Here is a 15,462-nt window from a genome sequence, read left to right on the forward strand (position 1 = left end):
GATGGGTGGTATCAGGGCTCACACTGGCGCAGGAAGGCTTTTAGTTTTGCTTTTACTTAGTTGAGAACGTTTACACTGACTGCTGAGCTAAAAGTGAAGTCTTAGACAATAAGGTTTCCTCTTAAAAATCAAAAGGGGCAGATTGTCCCTTTCTTCCAGACTGGGAAGAGACAGCCCATGAGAATCAAACTGCTTTCCTGAATTGCATTTTTGCCAAAAAGTATGTTTGTGGCATGCTCCCCGTAATGGAAAAATGATGATTCATGGTTAAATTATACATTATCTTGTTTAGTATTTCAATAGAGTTAAGGTTATACCAATTCTTATTTTGTGTTATAACTGTTATAAGAATATGGAGTGTTTTGATTATAGCCTAGTGATGGACTAGTTGAATCACAACTGGAACATAGCACCTTACACTTGTCTTTAAGTAAATATAAATGTCTGGCTCTAGGCTATCTCCTTACAATACTGGGGAGAGCATCTGGTCTGTTCTGGTCCATACTGACAGACATTATGCTATCTTTCAGAAAAAGACGTATTTCAGCCTTATCATTCTTACAAGGGCCAACCAAAGTGTTTTCTTTAAGAAGCAAATTTTTTAAATCAAAATGGAGTCAGAATCTTTAGTTACTAATTTAAGAAGATAAGTTAAAAAGGCTAAATAATTTTCAAGATGATGTATGAAGTGTGCTACAAAATCTGAAGTAAAACTAGAAAATGCTAGATATACTATGCAGGACAAGCAGTATCTGTGGAGAGAGAGAAAAACAAAGTTAATGTATCATGATCTTTTATTACTAAATCTTGCTGCTGCCTTTCCATGGTTAATGATTGCAAAGGAAAAGGTAAATTAAAAACAAAAGAGTCAGTAATTATCAGAATCAACTTACCAAACCATGCTTCTTATTTGCCACCCATTCTCCAGAGTACACTGCTCCATTAGCATAGAAGAACTTGCCCTGCCCTTGCCGGGCTCCCATTACAAACTCCCCTACATATTGGTTCCTCTGGGGATATTGACTACCTGGAACCCGTTTCAGAAACCAGGTGTGAGTACCAAATCCATGCTGAAACAAAAAAGAGTCAAACATAAAAGCTCCAAATTAACACATTTAAGAGAATGTAAAATGCATTATTGTTAGTTATTGATGATGCGTACCTGATAATTATTGAAAACATCATAAATTTTAGTTACTGGATATCTATTACTGATATCTATTCTGCACATTATCATACTGATAAAAACAGATGTACAGACACTTGTACAAATTTCCCCTTCCCCCACCTCACCCTAGTTCCAAACTTCCAGCTCAGCACTGTCCCCATGGCTTGTCCAGACTTGTCCAACCTGCCTATCTCCTTTTCCACCTATCCACTCCACCCTCTCCTCCCTGACCTATCACCTTCATCCCCTTCACCACTCACCCATTGTACTCTATGCTACTTTCTCCCCATCCCCACTCTCCTCTAGCTTATCTCTCCACGCTTCAGGCTCACTGCCTTCATTCCTGATGAAGGGCTTTTGCCCGAAATGTCGATTTCGCTGCTCCTTGGATGCTGCCTGAACTGCTGTGCTCTTCCAGCACCACTAATCCAGAATCTGGTTTCCAGCATCTGCAGTCATTGTTTTTACCTACTTGTACAAATTTAGTTTGCTCTGAGATAGTTGGTGGACAGAATTTGGTTTCTCTTGAATAATATATGTCACATGGATCTTCTATCTGTACAGTCTTTACAATTTTACTAGGAGAAATATAAATCAATGACTAGCAATGTCTCTATATATAATGTAATAGAATAAACTGAGAATCAACATATATGTAAAAACTCATGTCTCTTTCATGCTATACTGCTGTACTGTGAACTTAGTATTCTATTTATAAATAATCATATAACTTCTATATTATATGCCTACTATTCTACTATGTAGAATGTACCTAAACAGTTACTTAATATAGTGCTGCAAGTTTGCACCTTTGGATATAATTGCATAATTCCTATTTGACTTTTGCGGTACTTGTGCTGGAAATATTGAGTGGGACAATAAAGAAGGAAATTTAATCTTTAACTAATATGTGCTGTAACTAAACTCCTGAGTATTTGACAGGATAGTGTAGAGACAGTTTTATTACATATTTTATCTGCAACTGCACTAACTGTTTGTAATGGAATCCTTGTACAGGGAGATTTACTCTATACCTCCCCATGCAGTATCTGGCCTGGAAGTAAACTTATATTGTGTGCTTTCTCCAGGTCTTATCAGTGTTCTTCAATAATATAACTGCAGTAACACAGCAGATACAGTATTTCTTAATGAGATACAGAGTGAGTCCAGACCAACCACTAGATTAGACAGTCCTGCAGCTCCAAATTGTTACGTCTTCCCCTACCATACAAGAGTCACAAAGGTTCCATTAAAGTTTGTTCCCTCAGGACCCTAATAGCATCCAACTGTTGGTACAATTATAGATCCCACTTAGTGGCCTTGCCCCTGTGGAGTAGGCAATAGCCTAGTAGTATTATTGCTAGACCATTAATCCAGGTAAATTTCTAGAGTCCAAAACTTGCCATGGCAGATAGTGGAATTTGAATTCAACAATAATCTGGAAACAAGAGTTTGATGACAACCATAAAACCATTGCTGATTGACAGGGATGACTTTTAAGTTCACTATGCCCTTTAGGAAAGGAAGTTTGCTATCATCACCTGGTATGGCCCATATGTGACTCCAGACCCACAGTGATGTGGTTTACTCTTAACTGCCCTCTGGACAATTAGGGATGGGAAATAAATGCTGGTCAATCCAGTAATGCTGCCATCCCAACTGGTTTGGTTCACGGCCGCTGCTGAATCAGATAGGGCTGCAATGAGAACTCTGCAGTGTGTTCCCTCGCTATGTACTAAGAGGGGTGAGAAAGCACGGGTTATGGAAATCAGCAGTTCTAATTCCCATTTTAATGAATTAAAGAAAATGGGAAGAGCAAATTTAAATTAAGGCTGGGGTATACATTATGGACCAAAGTCACACAGATGCACTCCATCAATCCCAACCTCAGACCACATACACCCAACCCATTTGGGTTACAATCTGAACTAAATGTGGTGAAAGTAGTTGCTCAACCCTTCCTGAACATACTGCAATTCTAGAAGTTCATTCTATTTTTGTACACAACTTGGAATTTGAGATATGCAAGTGAATTTTGAGGGAATTAAAATCTTGAAACTGTAGAATAATTTGTTCTGTTGGCAACATCATACATCTTCAACTAAAAGAATGTTTAACAGGTTTGAAATCCTACCTGTAAACCATTTTGCCACTGCCCTGTGTATTCTTCATTGGTAGAAATCCAACTCATGGTGCCTTCCCCATGGCGTTGAAAGCATTTCCATTGCCCTTCATAAACATTCCCACTCTTATACCTACACAGAGATTTTCATATTACAAAGCACATTGCAATACAGAATATTTAGATGTTGCCCTGAATTAAATACTCAGTTACATCCCTGACAAACAGGGAGTAAGTTTTGACAAACAGGGAGTAAGTTTTCTTCCCCATCTCATCTGAATAAAAGACCCTATGCACTATCCCAACTGGTTTGGTTCCTGGTCAGTGCTGAATCAGATGAGGCTATAATGAGAATGCTGCAGTGTTGTTTCCTGGCCATGTACTAAGAGGAAAGAGAGAGCAAGAGTTGTGGAAATCAATAGTTCTAATTACCAGTGAATTGTTGAAACCTGCACATATTGATGTGAAATAGAATAGCATTTGAAGTAGACTTCCCAGAGTGAAATAGCATCTACTCCATGTTTACATACCAATAATGGGTATTTGGATCAAATATCAATGTCTATACGTATGAGATAAAGTAGGAAACAGGGCTTTGCAGTTTGCAGGGATGGGGGGAGTTATAGAGTCAAACGGCATGTAAAAAGACCCTTGATCCAACCAGTCCATGCAAATCATGATCCCATACTAAACTAGTCCAACTTGCCTACCTATGCTAGGCTCATATCTGTCCAAACCTTTCCTATTAGTGAACTTTTCCAAGTACCTTTTAAACATTGTAACTGTACCTGCATCCACCACTTTCTCTGGCAGTTCATTCCACACATGAATCACTCCCTATGTAAAAATGTTGCCCCTCATATCCTTTTTAAATCTTTCTCCTCTCATCTTAAAAATATGCTGCTCATTTTGAATTCCCTCATCCAAGGGAAAAGACCCTTGTCAGTCACCTTATCTATGCTCCTCATAATTTTATAAACCTCAATCTCCTATACTCCAGTGAAAAAAAGACCCAGCCAATCCGGTCTACTTTTATATCTCAAACCCTCCTCTGCTGGGAATCTTTTCTAAAGCCTCTTCTGTTTAATAATATCATTCTTATAACAGGGCGACCAGTACTGCATTCAGTACTCCAGAACAGGCTTCAGCAACATCCTGTACAATCCCAACATGACATCCCATCTCCTGTAGGCGAAGGTCTGAGCAATGAAGTCAAACATGCTAAACACCTTCTTAACCACCCTGCATACCTGTGATACAAATTTCAAAGAATTATGTACCTAAATCCCTAGGTCTACAACACTACCCAGGACCCTATCATTAATTAAATAAGTCATGTACTTGTTTGTATTACCAAAATGCAATACCTCATCTTTATCCAAATTTGATCAAGATCCCTTTGTAATCTTAGGTAACGTTCTTCACTGTCCACTAAATCACCAACTTTCATGTCATTCTCAAATCTACTAATCATACCTCCTATATTCTCATCCAAATCATTTATATAAATTACAAACAAAAGTGGACCTCGTACTGATCTCTGTGGAACACCACTGCTCAAGGCCTCCAATTCAAAAACTAATCCTCCACTATCACCCTGTCTCCCACCGTAAAGCCAATTTTGTATCCAATTGGCAAGCTCACCCTGAATTGCATGTTCTAACCTTACTAATTATTCTACCATGCAGAATCTTGTCAAAGGCTTTACTAAAGTCCAAGTAAACAAAGTGTACTGTTTTGCTCTCATCAATCTTTTTGGTTACTTAATTAAAAGACTCAAGTTTGAGAGACATGATTTTCCTCACACAAAACCATGCTGACTATCCCTGATCAATTCTTGCCTCTCACTTCATATAAATTCTATCTTTCAGAATTATCTCCAACAACTTACCCACAATCGATGTCAGACTCACAGATCTATAGCTTCTGGACTTCTCCTTACAACCTTTCTTCAATAATGGCACAACATTAGCCACACTCCACTCCTCTAGTACCTCACCTGTGGTTACAGATGATGCAAATATTTCTGCCAGTTGTCCCACAAGTTCCTCCCTAACTTCCTGTAACACACTTGATCAGGTCCTGGAGATTTATCTATCCTTATGTTTTCTAAGATCTCCAGCACTTCCTCTTCTGTAATGCAAACTGTTTCCAAAACATCAATATTTATTTCCTTGAGCTTTCTTGCATCATTTCTTTCTCAACAGCAAAAACTGATGCGAGATATTCATTTACTATCTCTCCCATCTCCTGAGGTTCGATGACCTCATTGATCTTGAAGGGGTCCTACTCTCTCTCTCTCTAGTTGCTCTCATGCTCTTAATACATTTGTAGAATCTTTTTGGATTATCTTTGACCTTTATCTGCCAAGGCTATCTCATATCCCCTCTTTGCCTTTCTGATTTCCTTAAGAATACCCCTACATGCCTTATACTCTTCAAGAGATTCTGTTGGTCCCAGTTGTCTATATCGATGATTCTTTCATATTCTTCACTAGAACCTCAATATCTTTATTCATCTAATGTCCCCTAACCTTAACAGCTTTGCCTTTCACTCTAACAGAACATAATGCCTCTGACCTCTTGTTATCACACTTTTGAAAGTCAGTCATCCCTTTACCTGTGAGCAGTCTACTCCAATCAACTTTAGAAAGTTCTTGTTTTTTGAAGAGACAGGTCAGGCTGGAACATGACAGGGAGCAAGGAATGCCTATTGGATTAAACTGCATTTATTTCAATGCAAGAGGGCTGACAGGGAAGGCCGATGAACTCAGGGCATGGTTAGGTACGTGGGATTGGGTTATTACGGCTGTTACAGAAACATGGCTAAGGGAGGGTCAGGACTAGCAGTTTCATGTGTCAGGGTACAGCTGCTTTAAGTAGGAAAGAGGGGAAGGGGAGTTGCATTTTTGATTAAGGGGAGTATCACAGCAGTAATCAGAGATGAAATAACTGTCGGATCATCCAATGAGGCTTTGTGGATGGAGCTAAGGAATAAGAAGGAGATGGTGATGTTTTTGGCGTTGTACTAAAGGCCCCCAAATATTCAACGGGAATTAGAGGAACAAATGGGCAGGGAGACTGGGGAGACTTGCAGGAGATGTAGGATTGTCAGAGTAGGAGATTTAAACTTTCTTAACATAGACTGGGACTGCCAGATCATAAAGGACTTAGATGGGGTGGAATCCGTTAAGTTCTTTCAAGAAAGTTTCCTCAAGCCATACACAGAGGGTACTACTTGGGAAGGGGCAATACTCAACCTACTCTTGGGAGATAAGGCAGGACAGGTGACAGAGATGACAGTGGGGGAGCACTTTGGGACCAGTGACCATAGTTTTATTAATTTTAAAATAGTTATGGAGAGGGACAAAACTGGTCCACACGTTCAAGTTCTAAATTTGGGCAGGGTGAATTTTGATGGAATTAGAAAGGAGCTTGCAGGGGTTGATTTCAGTAGTTTGTTTGCAGGCAAAGGGACCTCTGGCAAGTGGGAGGCCTTTAAAAGTGAGATTGCTAGAGCTCACGGAGATTAGCAGGACTAGGGAACTCTGGATGACAAGAGATATTGGGGTTTTGACCAGAAAAACGGAGGAGGCATGGCTCAGGTACAGGCAACTGGGATCAAGGGAATCTGTGGAGGTATACAGGGAATACAGGAGTTTACTGAAGAAGGAAATCAGGTGGGCAAAAAAAGGGGCACAAGGTAGCCTTGGCTGAGAAGATTAGGGTGAATCCAGAGAGGTACCTTAAGTATAGTAAAGAGAAACTACAGAGAGAATAGGGCCTTAAAGGACAAATAGGACATGCATGTGTAGACCGCAGCAGATGGACGAGGTTCTCAACAAATATTTCTCCTCTGTGTTTACTGTGGAGAAAGACATGAAGATTTAGGAACTTGGGAAAGTTAGTGGTGATGTCTTGGGGACAGTCCATATCATAGTAGAGGAGGTGTTGGATGTATTAGAATGTATGAAGGTGAATAAATCTGCTAGTTCTGACCAGATAAGCTTCAAGAGGCTAGAGAAGAAATTGTGGGGGCCCTGCCTGATATATTTGCATCATCATTACCCATGGTGAGGTCCTGGAAGACTGGAGGGTAGCAAATGTTGTACCATTATTCAAGAAGGGCTGCAAAGAAAAGCCTGGGAACTATAGACCATTAAGCTTAACATCTGTGGTGGATAAGTTATTTGAGAAGATTCTGAGGGATACAATATACATGCATTCATAAAGGCAGGGTTTGATTAGGAGTATAGTGGCTTTGTGAGTGGGACATCATGCCTCACAAAATTGTTAGAGTTCTTTGAAGTGACCAGGAAGGCAGTAGACAAAGTCAATATGTATTTCAGTGAGACCTTCAATAAAGTTCCACATGGTAGGCTACTTTGGAAGGTTAGCTCGCATGGAATCCAGGGCAAGCTGGCAAATTGGATACAAAATTGGATTGATGATATGAAACAGAGGATAATAGTAGAAGGATGCTTGTTGGACTGGAGCATGTGACTAGCGGAGTGCCTCGGGTCAGTGCTGGGCCCATTACTGTTTGTTAGCAATATCATTGATTTGGATAAGAATGTACAAGGCATGATTAATCGGTTTGCTGATGACACTGAAATAAGCGGTATTGTAGACTAAGGAAGGTTATCAGAAATTGCAGCAGGATCTTGATCAGCTGGGGAAGTGGGCCAAGAAATGGCCAATAGAGTTTAACAAAGATAAATGTGAGGTCTTGCGTTTTGGAAAGTCAAATCAAGATAGAAGTTTCATAGTGAATGGTAGGGCTTTAAGGAGTGTAGTGGAACAGGGGGACCTTGGAGTTCAGGTTCACAGTTGTCTGAAAGTGGAGTCACAGGTAGACAGTGAAGAAGACTTTTGGCACACTGGCCTTCATCACTGAGAACATAAGTTGACAAGTTATGTTGCAGTTAAATAGGACATTAGTGAGGCCGCACTTGGAGTATTGTGTTAAGTTCTTGGTCATCTTGTTATAGGAAAGATGTTAGTAAATTGGAAAGAGTGCAGAAGAAGGATGCTGCCTTGACTCAATGACCTGAGTTATAAGGAGAGGTTGGATAAGCTAGGACTTCTTTCATTAGAGTGTAGGAGACTGAAGGGGAACCTTATAGAGGTCTATAAGTTCATGAGAGGTATGGATAGGGTGAATGCACGCAGTCTTTTTCCCAGGGTTGGGGAATCGAGGACTAGAGGCATCAGTTTAAGGTTAGAGGAGAAAGTATAGAAGATGACGAGAGGCATGGATAGCATGAATGCACTCTCTTTATCTTAGGGTTGGGTAATTGACGATTGAAGGGCATCAGTTTAAGGTTAGAGGGGAAAGAATAAAAGGGAACCTGAGGGGCAACCTTTCTGCACTGAGGGTAGTACGCATATGGAATGAGCTGCCAGCATAAGTGGTTGAGGAGAGTGTATTAACAAAGTTTAAAGGATATTTAGATAAATACATGGATAGGAAAGGATTAGAAGGATATGGACCAAGTGCAGGGAAAGGGGTTAGCGTGGATGGACATTTTGATTGGCATGGACCAGTTTGGGCCAAACGGCCTGTCTCTGCTGTAACTTATGACTCTATATGCTTAAAATATGCCTTACTCCAATTAGGAACTTTAACATTTATGGAAGACTTATCCTTTTCCATAACTATTTCAGAACATTAGTATCATGATCACTAGACCCAAAGTGTTCCCCTACTAACACTTCAGTCACTTGCACTGCCTTATGTCCCAGGAGAAGGTCAAGTTTTGCTCCTTCTTTAGTAGAAACATTTACATATTGATAAAGAAAGATTCTTGAACATAGAAATCATAGAATCCCGACCAGTGTGGAAACAAGCCATTTGGCCCAACAAGTCCACACCGACCCTCTGAAGAGTAACTAATCCAGACCCATTCCCCTACCCTATTACTCTACATTTCCCCTGACTAATGTATTTAATATCACCATGCAAACCTTTAACACTAGGGCAATCCCAGTCAATGATTGGAAAATTAAAATCCCCTACTATTACAACCTTATATTTGAGATCTCTCAACAGATTTGCATCTCAATTTCCTTCTGATTACTGGGGGACCTATAATACAGTCCCATCAAGGTGATCATCTTTTTAATGTCTAAATTCAATCTATATATTTTTATTAAACGGTACCTCAGAAGAATTTTCACTAATGACAGTAGTAATTTGCTTCTCAATTTCCCTATGACTATGGGGGGAGCCTACATTACAATCCCATCAAGGCGATATCATTTCTTATTTCTAATTTCAACACATATATTTTCACAAAATGATTCCCCAGAAATATCTTGACTAATTGCAGTGGTAATTGAGGGAGTGAGAAGAGAAAGAGAAAAAAGTAAGGTTCATTGCTACCTGAGCTGATGATGTTTGGTAAGTTCTTACAAAGTTTGAAGATTTTTTTTGTAGCAGATATACATAATTGGCAGTGATGTATCAGACAGGCAAGTAATATGACTTGGGAGTTTACAACTGCTAAACTTAACTCAATATCAGAACAAATTCTACAGTGCACTCAAAACAAAATCATCAAGTCTGCTTCATCCATCAAAAATTTTGAGTGTAACTATGTTTTATAGAAAGCTAGCGGGTCTGTGAAGTTTGTACACCCTTCTCTCACCTCTTCACCATTTCCACCCAGTTGAAAACAACAAAAACTATTCAGCATTTTCAACCCACTAAAATATGCCAAGGCTTTCACATCTGGTTGTATGTGTAATGAAAATTATTCGAGTAAAAAGTGAGGTCTGCAGATGCTGGAGATCAGAGCTGAAAATGTGTTGCTGGTTAAAGCACAGCAGGTCAGGCAGCATCCAAGGAACAGGAAATTCAACGTTTCGGGCCAGAGCCCTTCATCAGGAATGAGGAGAGGGTGCCAGGCAGGCTAAGATAAAAGGTAGGGAGGAGGAACTTGGGGGAGGGGCGATGGAGATGTGATAGGTGGAAGGAGGTCAAGGTGAGGGTGATAGGCCAGAGTGGGGTGGGGGCGGAGAGGTTAGGAAGAAGATTGCAGGTTAGGAGGGCGGTGCTGAGTTCAAGGGAATCGACTGAGACAAGGTGGGGGGAGGGGAAATGAGGAAACTGGAGAAATCTGAGTTCATCCCTTGTGGTGGAGGGTTCCCAGGCGGAAGATGAGGCGCTCTTCCTCCAACCGTCGTGTTGTTGTGTTCTGGCGATGGAGGAGTCCAAGGACCTGCGTGTCTTTGGTGGAGTGGGAGGGAGAGTTAAAGTGTCTGGACCAACCAACCCAACCACCCCGTGGCTCAACACTTTAACTCTCCCTCCCACTCCACCGAAGACATGCAGGTCCTTGGACTCCTCCATCGCCAGAACATAACAACACGACAGTTGGAGGAAGAGCGCCTCATCTTCCGCCTGGGAACCCTCCAACCACAAGGGATGAACTCAGATTTCTCCAGTTTCCTCATTTCCCCTCCCCCCACCTTGTCTCATCGATTCCCTTGAACTCAGCACCACCCTCCTAACCTGCAATCCTCTTCCTGACCTCTCCGCCCCCACCCCACTCTGGCCTATCACCCTCACCTTGACCTCCTTCCACCTATCACATCTCTATTGCCCCTCCCCCAAGTCCCTCCTCCCTACCTTTTAACTTAGCCTGCCTGGCACCCTCTCCTCATTCCTGATGAAGGGCTCTGGCCCGAAACGTCTAATTTCCTGTTCCTTGGATGCTGCCTGACCTGCTGTGCTTTAACCAGCAACACATTTTCAGCTCAGTAATGAAAATTATTCTCAATATTGCTCATCAAAATTGGTTAAAAAAAAGTTTACAGAAAAAAATATTAAAGTCTTTTTTGAAAAATTAATGTATCTTGTATTGATTATAGTCTTTTATTTTTAATTCAGTCACTTCTTTCAGATTACCAGTGATTAATGTAATTCAAATACCAAATTCTAACTTTGCTATGCTACTAACAATGTCTATTTAAAATTGTTGTATAATATACTTTTTTCATACAAGGAATAACCAAATTGACAATACCCTACATACAAAACAAATGTTCTTGGAAATATACTTGCCGCCTTGTACCCCAGCCTTCCCTGACATTGTTTACCCAGTCACCTTGATACCATGAGCTTCCTTCTTGATTGAAGTATACAGTGCCCTGGAAAGCAAGATTGCAGCAATGTGCAAAAACAAATGTAAATCACAGAGGTAGCACAACCCATCTTTCTTTTCTCTTCTGCTGAAATATGCTTCTAGCTGAGGGATACCCAGTGGTTCTCTGATATACTTAAGAAGGGTCTCATTTCAAAGCTTGAGAAAAAACAAGTATATTGTGTTTTTTGTCAGATTTCTGTGCTTGGGCTGTCTAGTTGCACACAAAGTATATACAGTCTCAGATAAAGAGTCTTTCCTTGACCTCTCTTTGATTTCAAGTTAGTGGTGGCTATACTGAATGAAAGGAAGATAAGAGTTGTGCACAACTGGCCTACAGATTAGACTGAAACCATCTAATCCCATTTCACCACAGATTCTTAATACCATCAGATTGTGGACTCTTTTATTCCCATCATTACGGGCTAGAATCAAACCCAATTTGCAGAGGTGAAAGCAGTAGTGTAATCCTATGGCATCCCAGTCCTCTAATCATAGTTATTTATTGAAATTAAAAATCCTTCACTAAGTGAGGTCATTAAACTTGATAATATCAATAATAATAACAGGGTGGCACAGTGGCTTAGTGGTTAGCACTGCAGCCTCACAATGGCAGGGACCTGGGTTCGATCCCAGCCTTGGGTGGCTGTCTGTGTGGAGTTTGCATATTCTCCCTGTGTCTGACTGAGTTTCTTCTGGATGCTCTGGTTTTCTCCCACAGTTCAAAGATGTGCAGGTGAGGTGGATTGGCCATGCTAAGTTGCCCATAGAGTTAGGTGCATTAGTCAGAGGGAAATGGGTCTGGGTAGGTTACTTTTCGGAGGGTCGGTGTGGACTTGCTAGCTTGGAGGGCTTGTTTCCACACTGTAGGAAATCTAATTCACCATTTAAGACAGAGATAAAGAGATTTTTTTTCTCTGAAACTGTCTGGAACTCTTCCACAAAAGGCAGTAGCAAATAGTAAAAAGTCTGCTCTTACCTTCCCATGTCTTTTGGCTTGGTGCCAGTCTCCTGTGTAAGAAATTAATTGGTCAGGACTTGTGAATATTCCTTCTCCATGACGTATTCCATTTACAACCTCACCAACATAGGTGCTGCCATCAGGCCATGTGTAGGTGCCATGGCCTGTAGGGGTATTCATTGAAAAGTCTCCCTGTGGAATAGCATATTAATTAAGTTTAAGGTATGACATCTTAATTATTGAGCACTGAGAGAACCATGGATACAAAGGGCAAGGAATATTTTATTTCAAATTATTTGTTTGCAGTTTATCTTAATTTTAAGACTAAAGTAAAACATACATTTATATAAAGCCACTAATGACAGTGTCACATCCCACAATGTTGTACAGTAAGGTAGTGCACTTGAAGTATAATCAGTATTGTAACTTAGAAAATACAAGGTCCCACAAACATCAGCATGATGGATAAAGATTCTGCTTTAATAATGTTAGTGGAAGGATAGATACTGGTTAGAGCTCAGGAGGAGAATTCAGCTGCTCTTCATTGATATAGTGGTCACGGGCACATTTGCATCCACCTGAGATGGCAGTGCCTTTGATTAATGTTTCTGGAAAAAGGCACCTACAGAATGTTTCTGGAAAAAGGCACCTACAGAATTCCCAAAGAACTGTACTGGGAGTGGCAGCCTGGCGTGGAATGTGAATCCCCAGAGACAAATATATTTCATTGGTTAAAACATCCTTAAGTCATGAAAGAATAAATATAAAGCCTCTTTTCCTTTAACAGTTCAAGAACTGTAGTCTGGAACACACCAAAAAGACCTGATTATGATTTGATTGCACCAAAACCCAATCCTAAATTAAGAGCACCATAAAGAAGAAAATTTTGCAGCAATTACAGTGTTGTATCTCACCGATACAAACATTTTCATCTCTTTGCCAATCTCATCATATCTCTATGTGCTGATCAATGTATTTCAAATCAGTTTGTAAAAGCTGAGAACACTAATGTGTCTTGATGTTTGCTTACTTCATATTTTGTTCCATTCTTCCACGTATAAGTGCCTCTACCATGCATTAGACCTTCAGAAAACATGCCCTGTGGAAAAACATGTAGTAAAATGCTTATAACTGGTCAACTGGTAATTCAGGCCTACAGTAATTCTAAAAATACATTTTATCAAAGTTTTCATCTTGCGCTCATTAGGGATGCTTTTGCAAGAAATAACAAAGCAATGTGAAAACAACATTTATTCTGTATGAAAGAGTCCTGACTGGTTAGTAAGTGGACTCTAATTAATAGAGGCTTTACTGTAGAAAGTCACCTGTTTGTAACAGTTAACATCCAAGTTTTGTTTAAACTTTTAACCAGACAGGTTGAATCTGATTAGACAATGCATTAACTTGAGAAATGAACAGCGAATGGATGAAACCTATTTTGTTGAGTTGAAACATTAGTAGTATTTGTTCTTTCTGTCTGCAAAGAACACGACCTCTACATTAATACATGTAGCTTCTGCAAATGTGTTAAACTACGAATCCAACAATCAAATTGTTTGCCAACATTATTCTTTTTCTGTTCAGATTTCTTTAGGAAATGTTTTCCAATCACAGAATCATATCTAATATTGGCCATTGTGTCATCAGCTTTGCAAGCCCAGGGTGGGCTGGATATAGTCAGTACCATGTTGTGAACAGCAGGAGGGATAAGTTGTTTGACAGGATCACCCGTCTTTGGGACGTATGCCAAAATACCTAACATCACACCAGCACTTGAAATCACTTATCACTTTACTTTTTTTAGATTAGATTACTTACAGGCCCTTCAGCCCAACAAATCCACACCGACCCGCCGAAGCGCTACCCACCCATACCCCTACATTAATAGAGGCTTTACTGTAGAAAGTCACCTGTTTGTAACAGTTAGCATCCAAGTTTTGTTTAAACTTTTAACCAGACAGGTTGAATCTGATTAGACAATGCATTTACTCCTACATTTACCCCTTACCTAACACTACGGGCAATTTAGCATGGCCAATTCACCTGACCCGCACATCTTTGGACTGTGGGAGGAAACCGGAGCACCCGGAAGAAACCCACGCAGACACAGGGAGAACGTGCAAACTCCACACAGTCTGTCGCCTGAGTCGGGAATTGAACCTGGGTCTCAGGCACTGTGAGGCAGCAGTGCTAACCACTGTGCCACCGTGCCGCCCACTTATTTATATAATAGGCAGAAAATGCTTTTGGCTTAACAGCAAGATCCTGTTAGTGGTGAATACCACTCATTGCTTCTGCATAGCAGCAGCAGCAGGAAGCAATGAGTTTCACCTATTGCTTAAACCTTTGAAATACCTTACCCTTCCAGGGCTACCTGAAGCAGATTGGGCAAAGGTGACAGCCTTAGGCCCTTTTGAGTTTGAACAATATACAGTGAGAAATTATCTGATAATGGTAGCCATTATCCTTGGCTGAGGGGTCAAGAACTAATGATCATATCACTGAATTCGCAACTAGCAGTGGATGTAGGTGTGATTTGAAAAGCACATTGCAGGAAGAGGAGGTGATTTCTGTCACCTCTAGGATGGGACATAATTCCCAAACAGACGTCCATTAATCTCCTTGAGGAGTCTATTAATGAGTTGCAGAGGACAAGAAAATAATTTTCAACTGGCAAGTCCAAATACTCTGATGAATGTTTGTGCACCACTGTCAGATTCAATGCATGGCGAAGGTTATGACTATTTGATGAAAATTCTGAGAAACTGAGAGAAGGTGTGCCCTACCACTGACTGCATCAAACGGTCATTTTTGTATGTGGTGAGGCTCCTGGGCCACTGAGGTGCTGCCTACTCTCTTCTTGGCAGCAGCAGGTCCTACTTGGAATGCCATCTCTCTTTGGTGATTGTACTCTGTGGGTAGTTCCTGCCTTCTGGTACCACTCAATAACACTAACTGATTCCTGAACTCATCTTTCCTTAGAAGAAAAAAATCAGTCAAACCTGTGAATGAGATGTACTGGTCTGACCTGTCTTGTACACTCCAAATGACTAGCATGCCCGATA

General features: G+C 40.6%; 1 protein-coding gene across 1 annotated transcript in view; it reads right to left on the minus strand.

The window, feature by feature from the left end:
• The window catches only part of rsph10b (radial spoke head 10 homolog B), an 88,603-nt gene that overhangs the window by 57,986 nt on the left and 15,155 nt on the right, over positions 1-15,462 (minus strand). The window contains exons 3-7 of the mRNA XM_060840965.1: positions 13,428-13,496; positions 12,416-12,589; positions 11,358-11,443; positions 3,303-3,423; positions 894-1,070 (exon numbers count right to left, since the gene is read on the minus strand). Of these exons, the coding sequence (XP_060696948.1) occupies positions 894-1,070; positions 3,303-3,423; positions 11,358-11,443; positions 12,416-12,589; positions 13,428-13,496 (627 nt within the window). The remainder of the gene's footprint in view (positions 1-893; positions 1,071-3,302; positions 3,424-11,357; positions 11,444-12,415; positions 12,590-13,427; positions 13,497-15,462) is intronic.

Source organism: Hemiscyllium ocellatum, chromosome 20 (genome assembly GCF_020745735.1).
Source record: "Hemiscyllium ocellatum isolate sHemOce1 chromosome 20, sHemOce1.pat.X.cur, whole genome shotgun sequence".
Lineage (NCBI taxonomy): Eukaryota > Metazoa > Chordata > Chondrichthyes > Orectolobiformes > Hemiscylliidae > Hemiscyllium > Hemiscyllium ocellatum.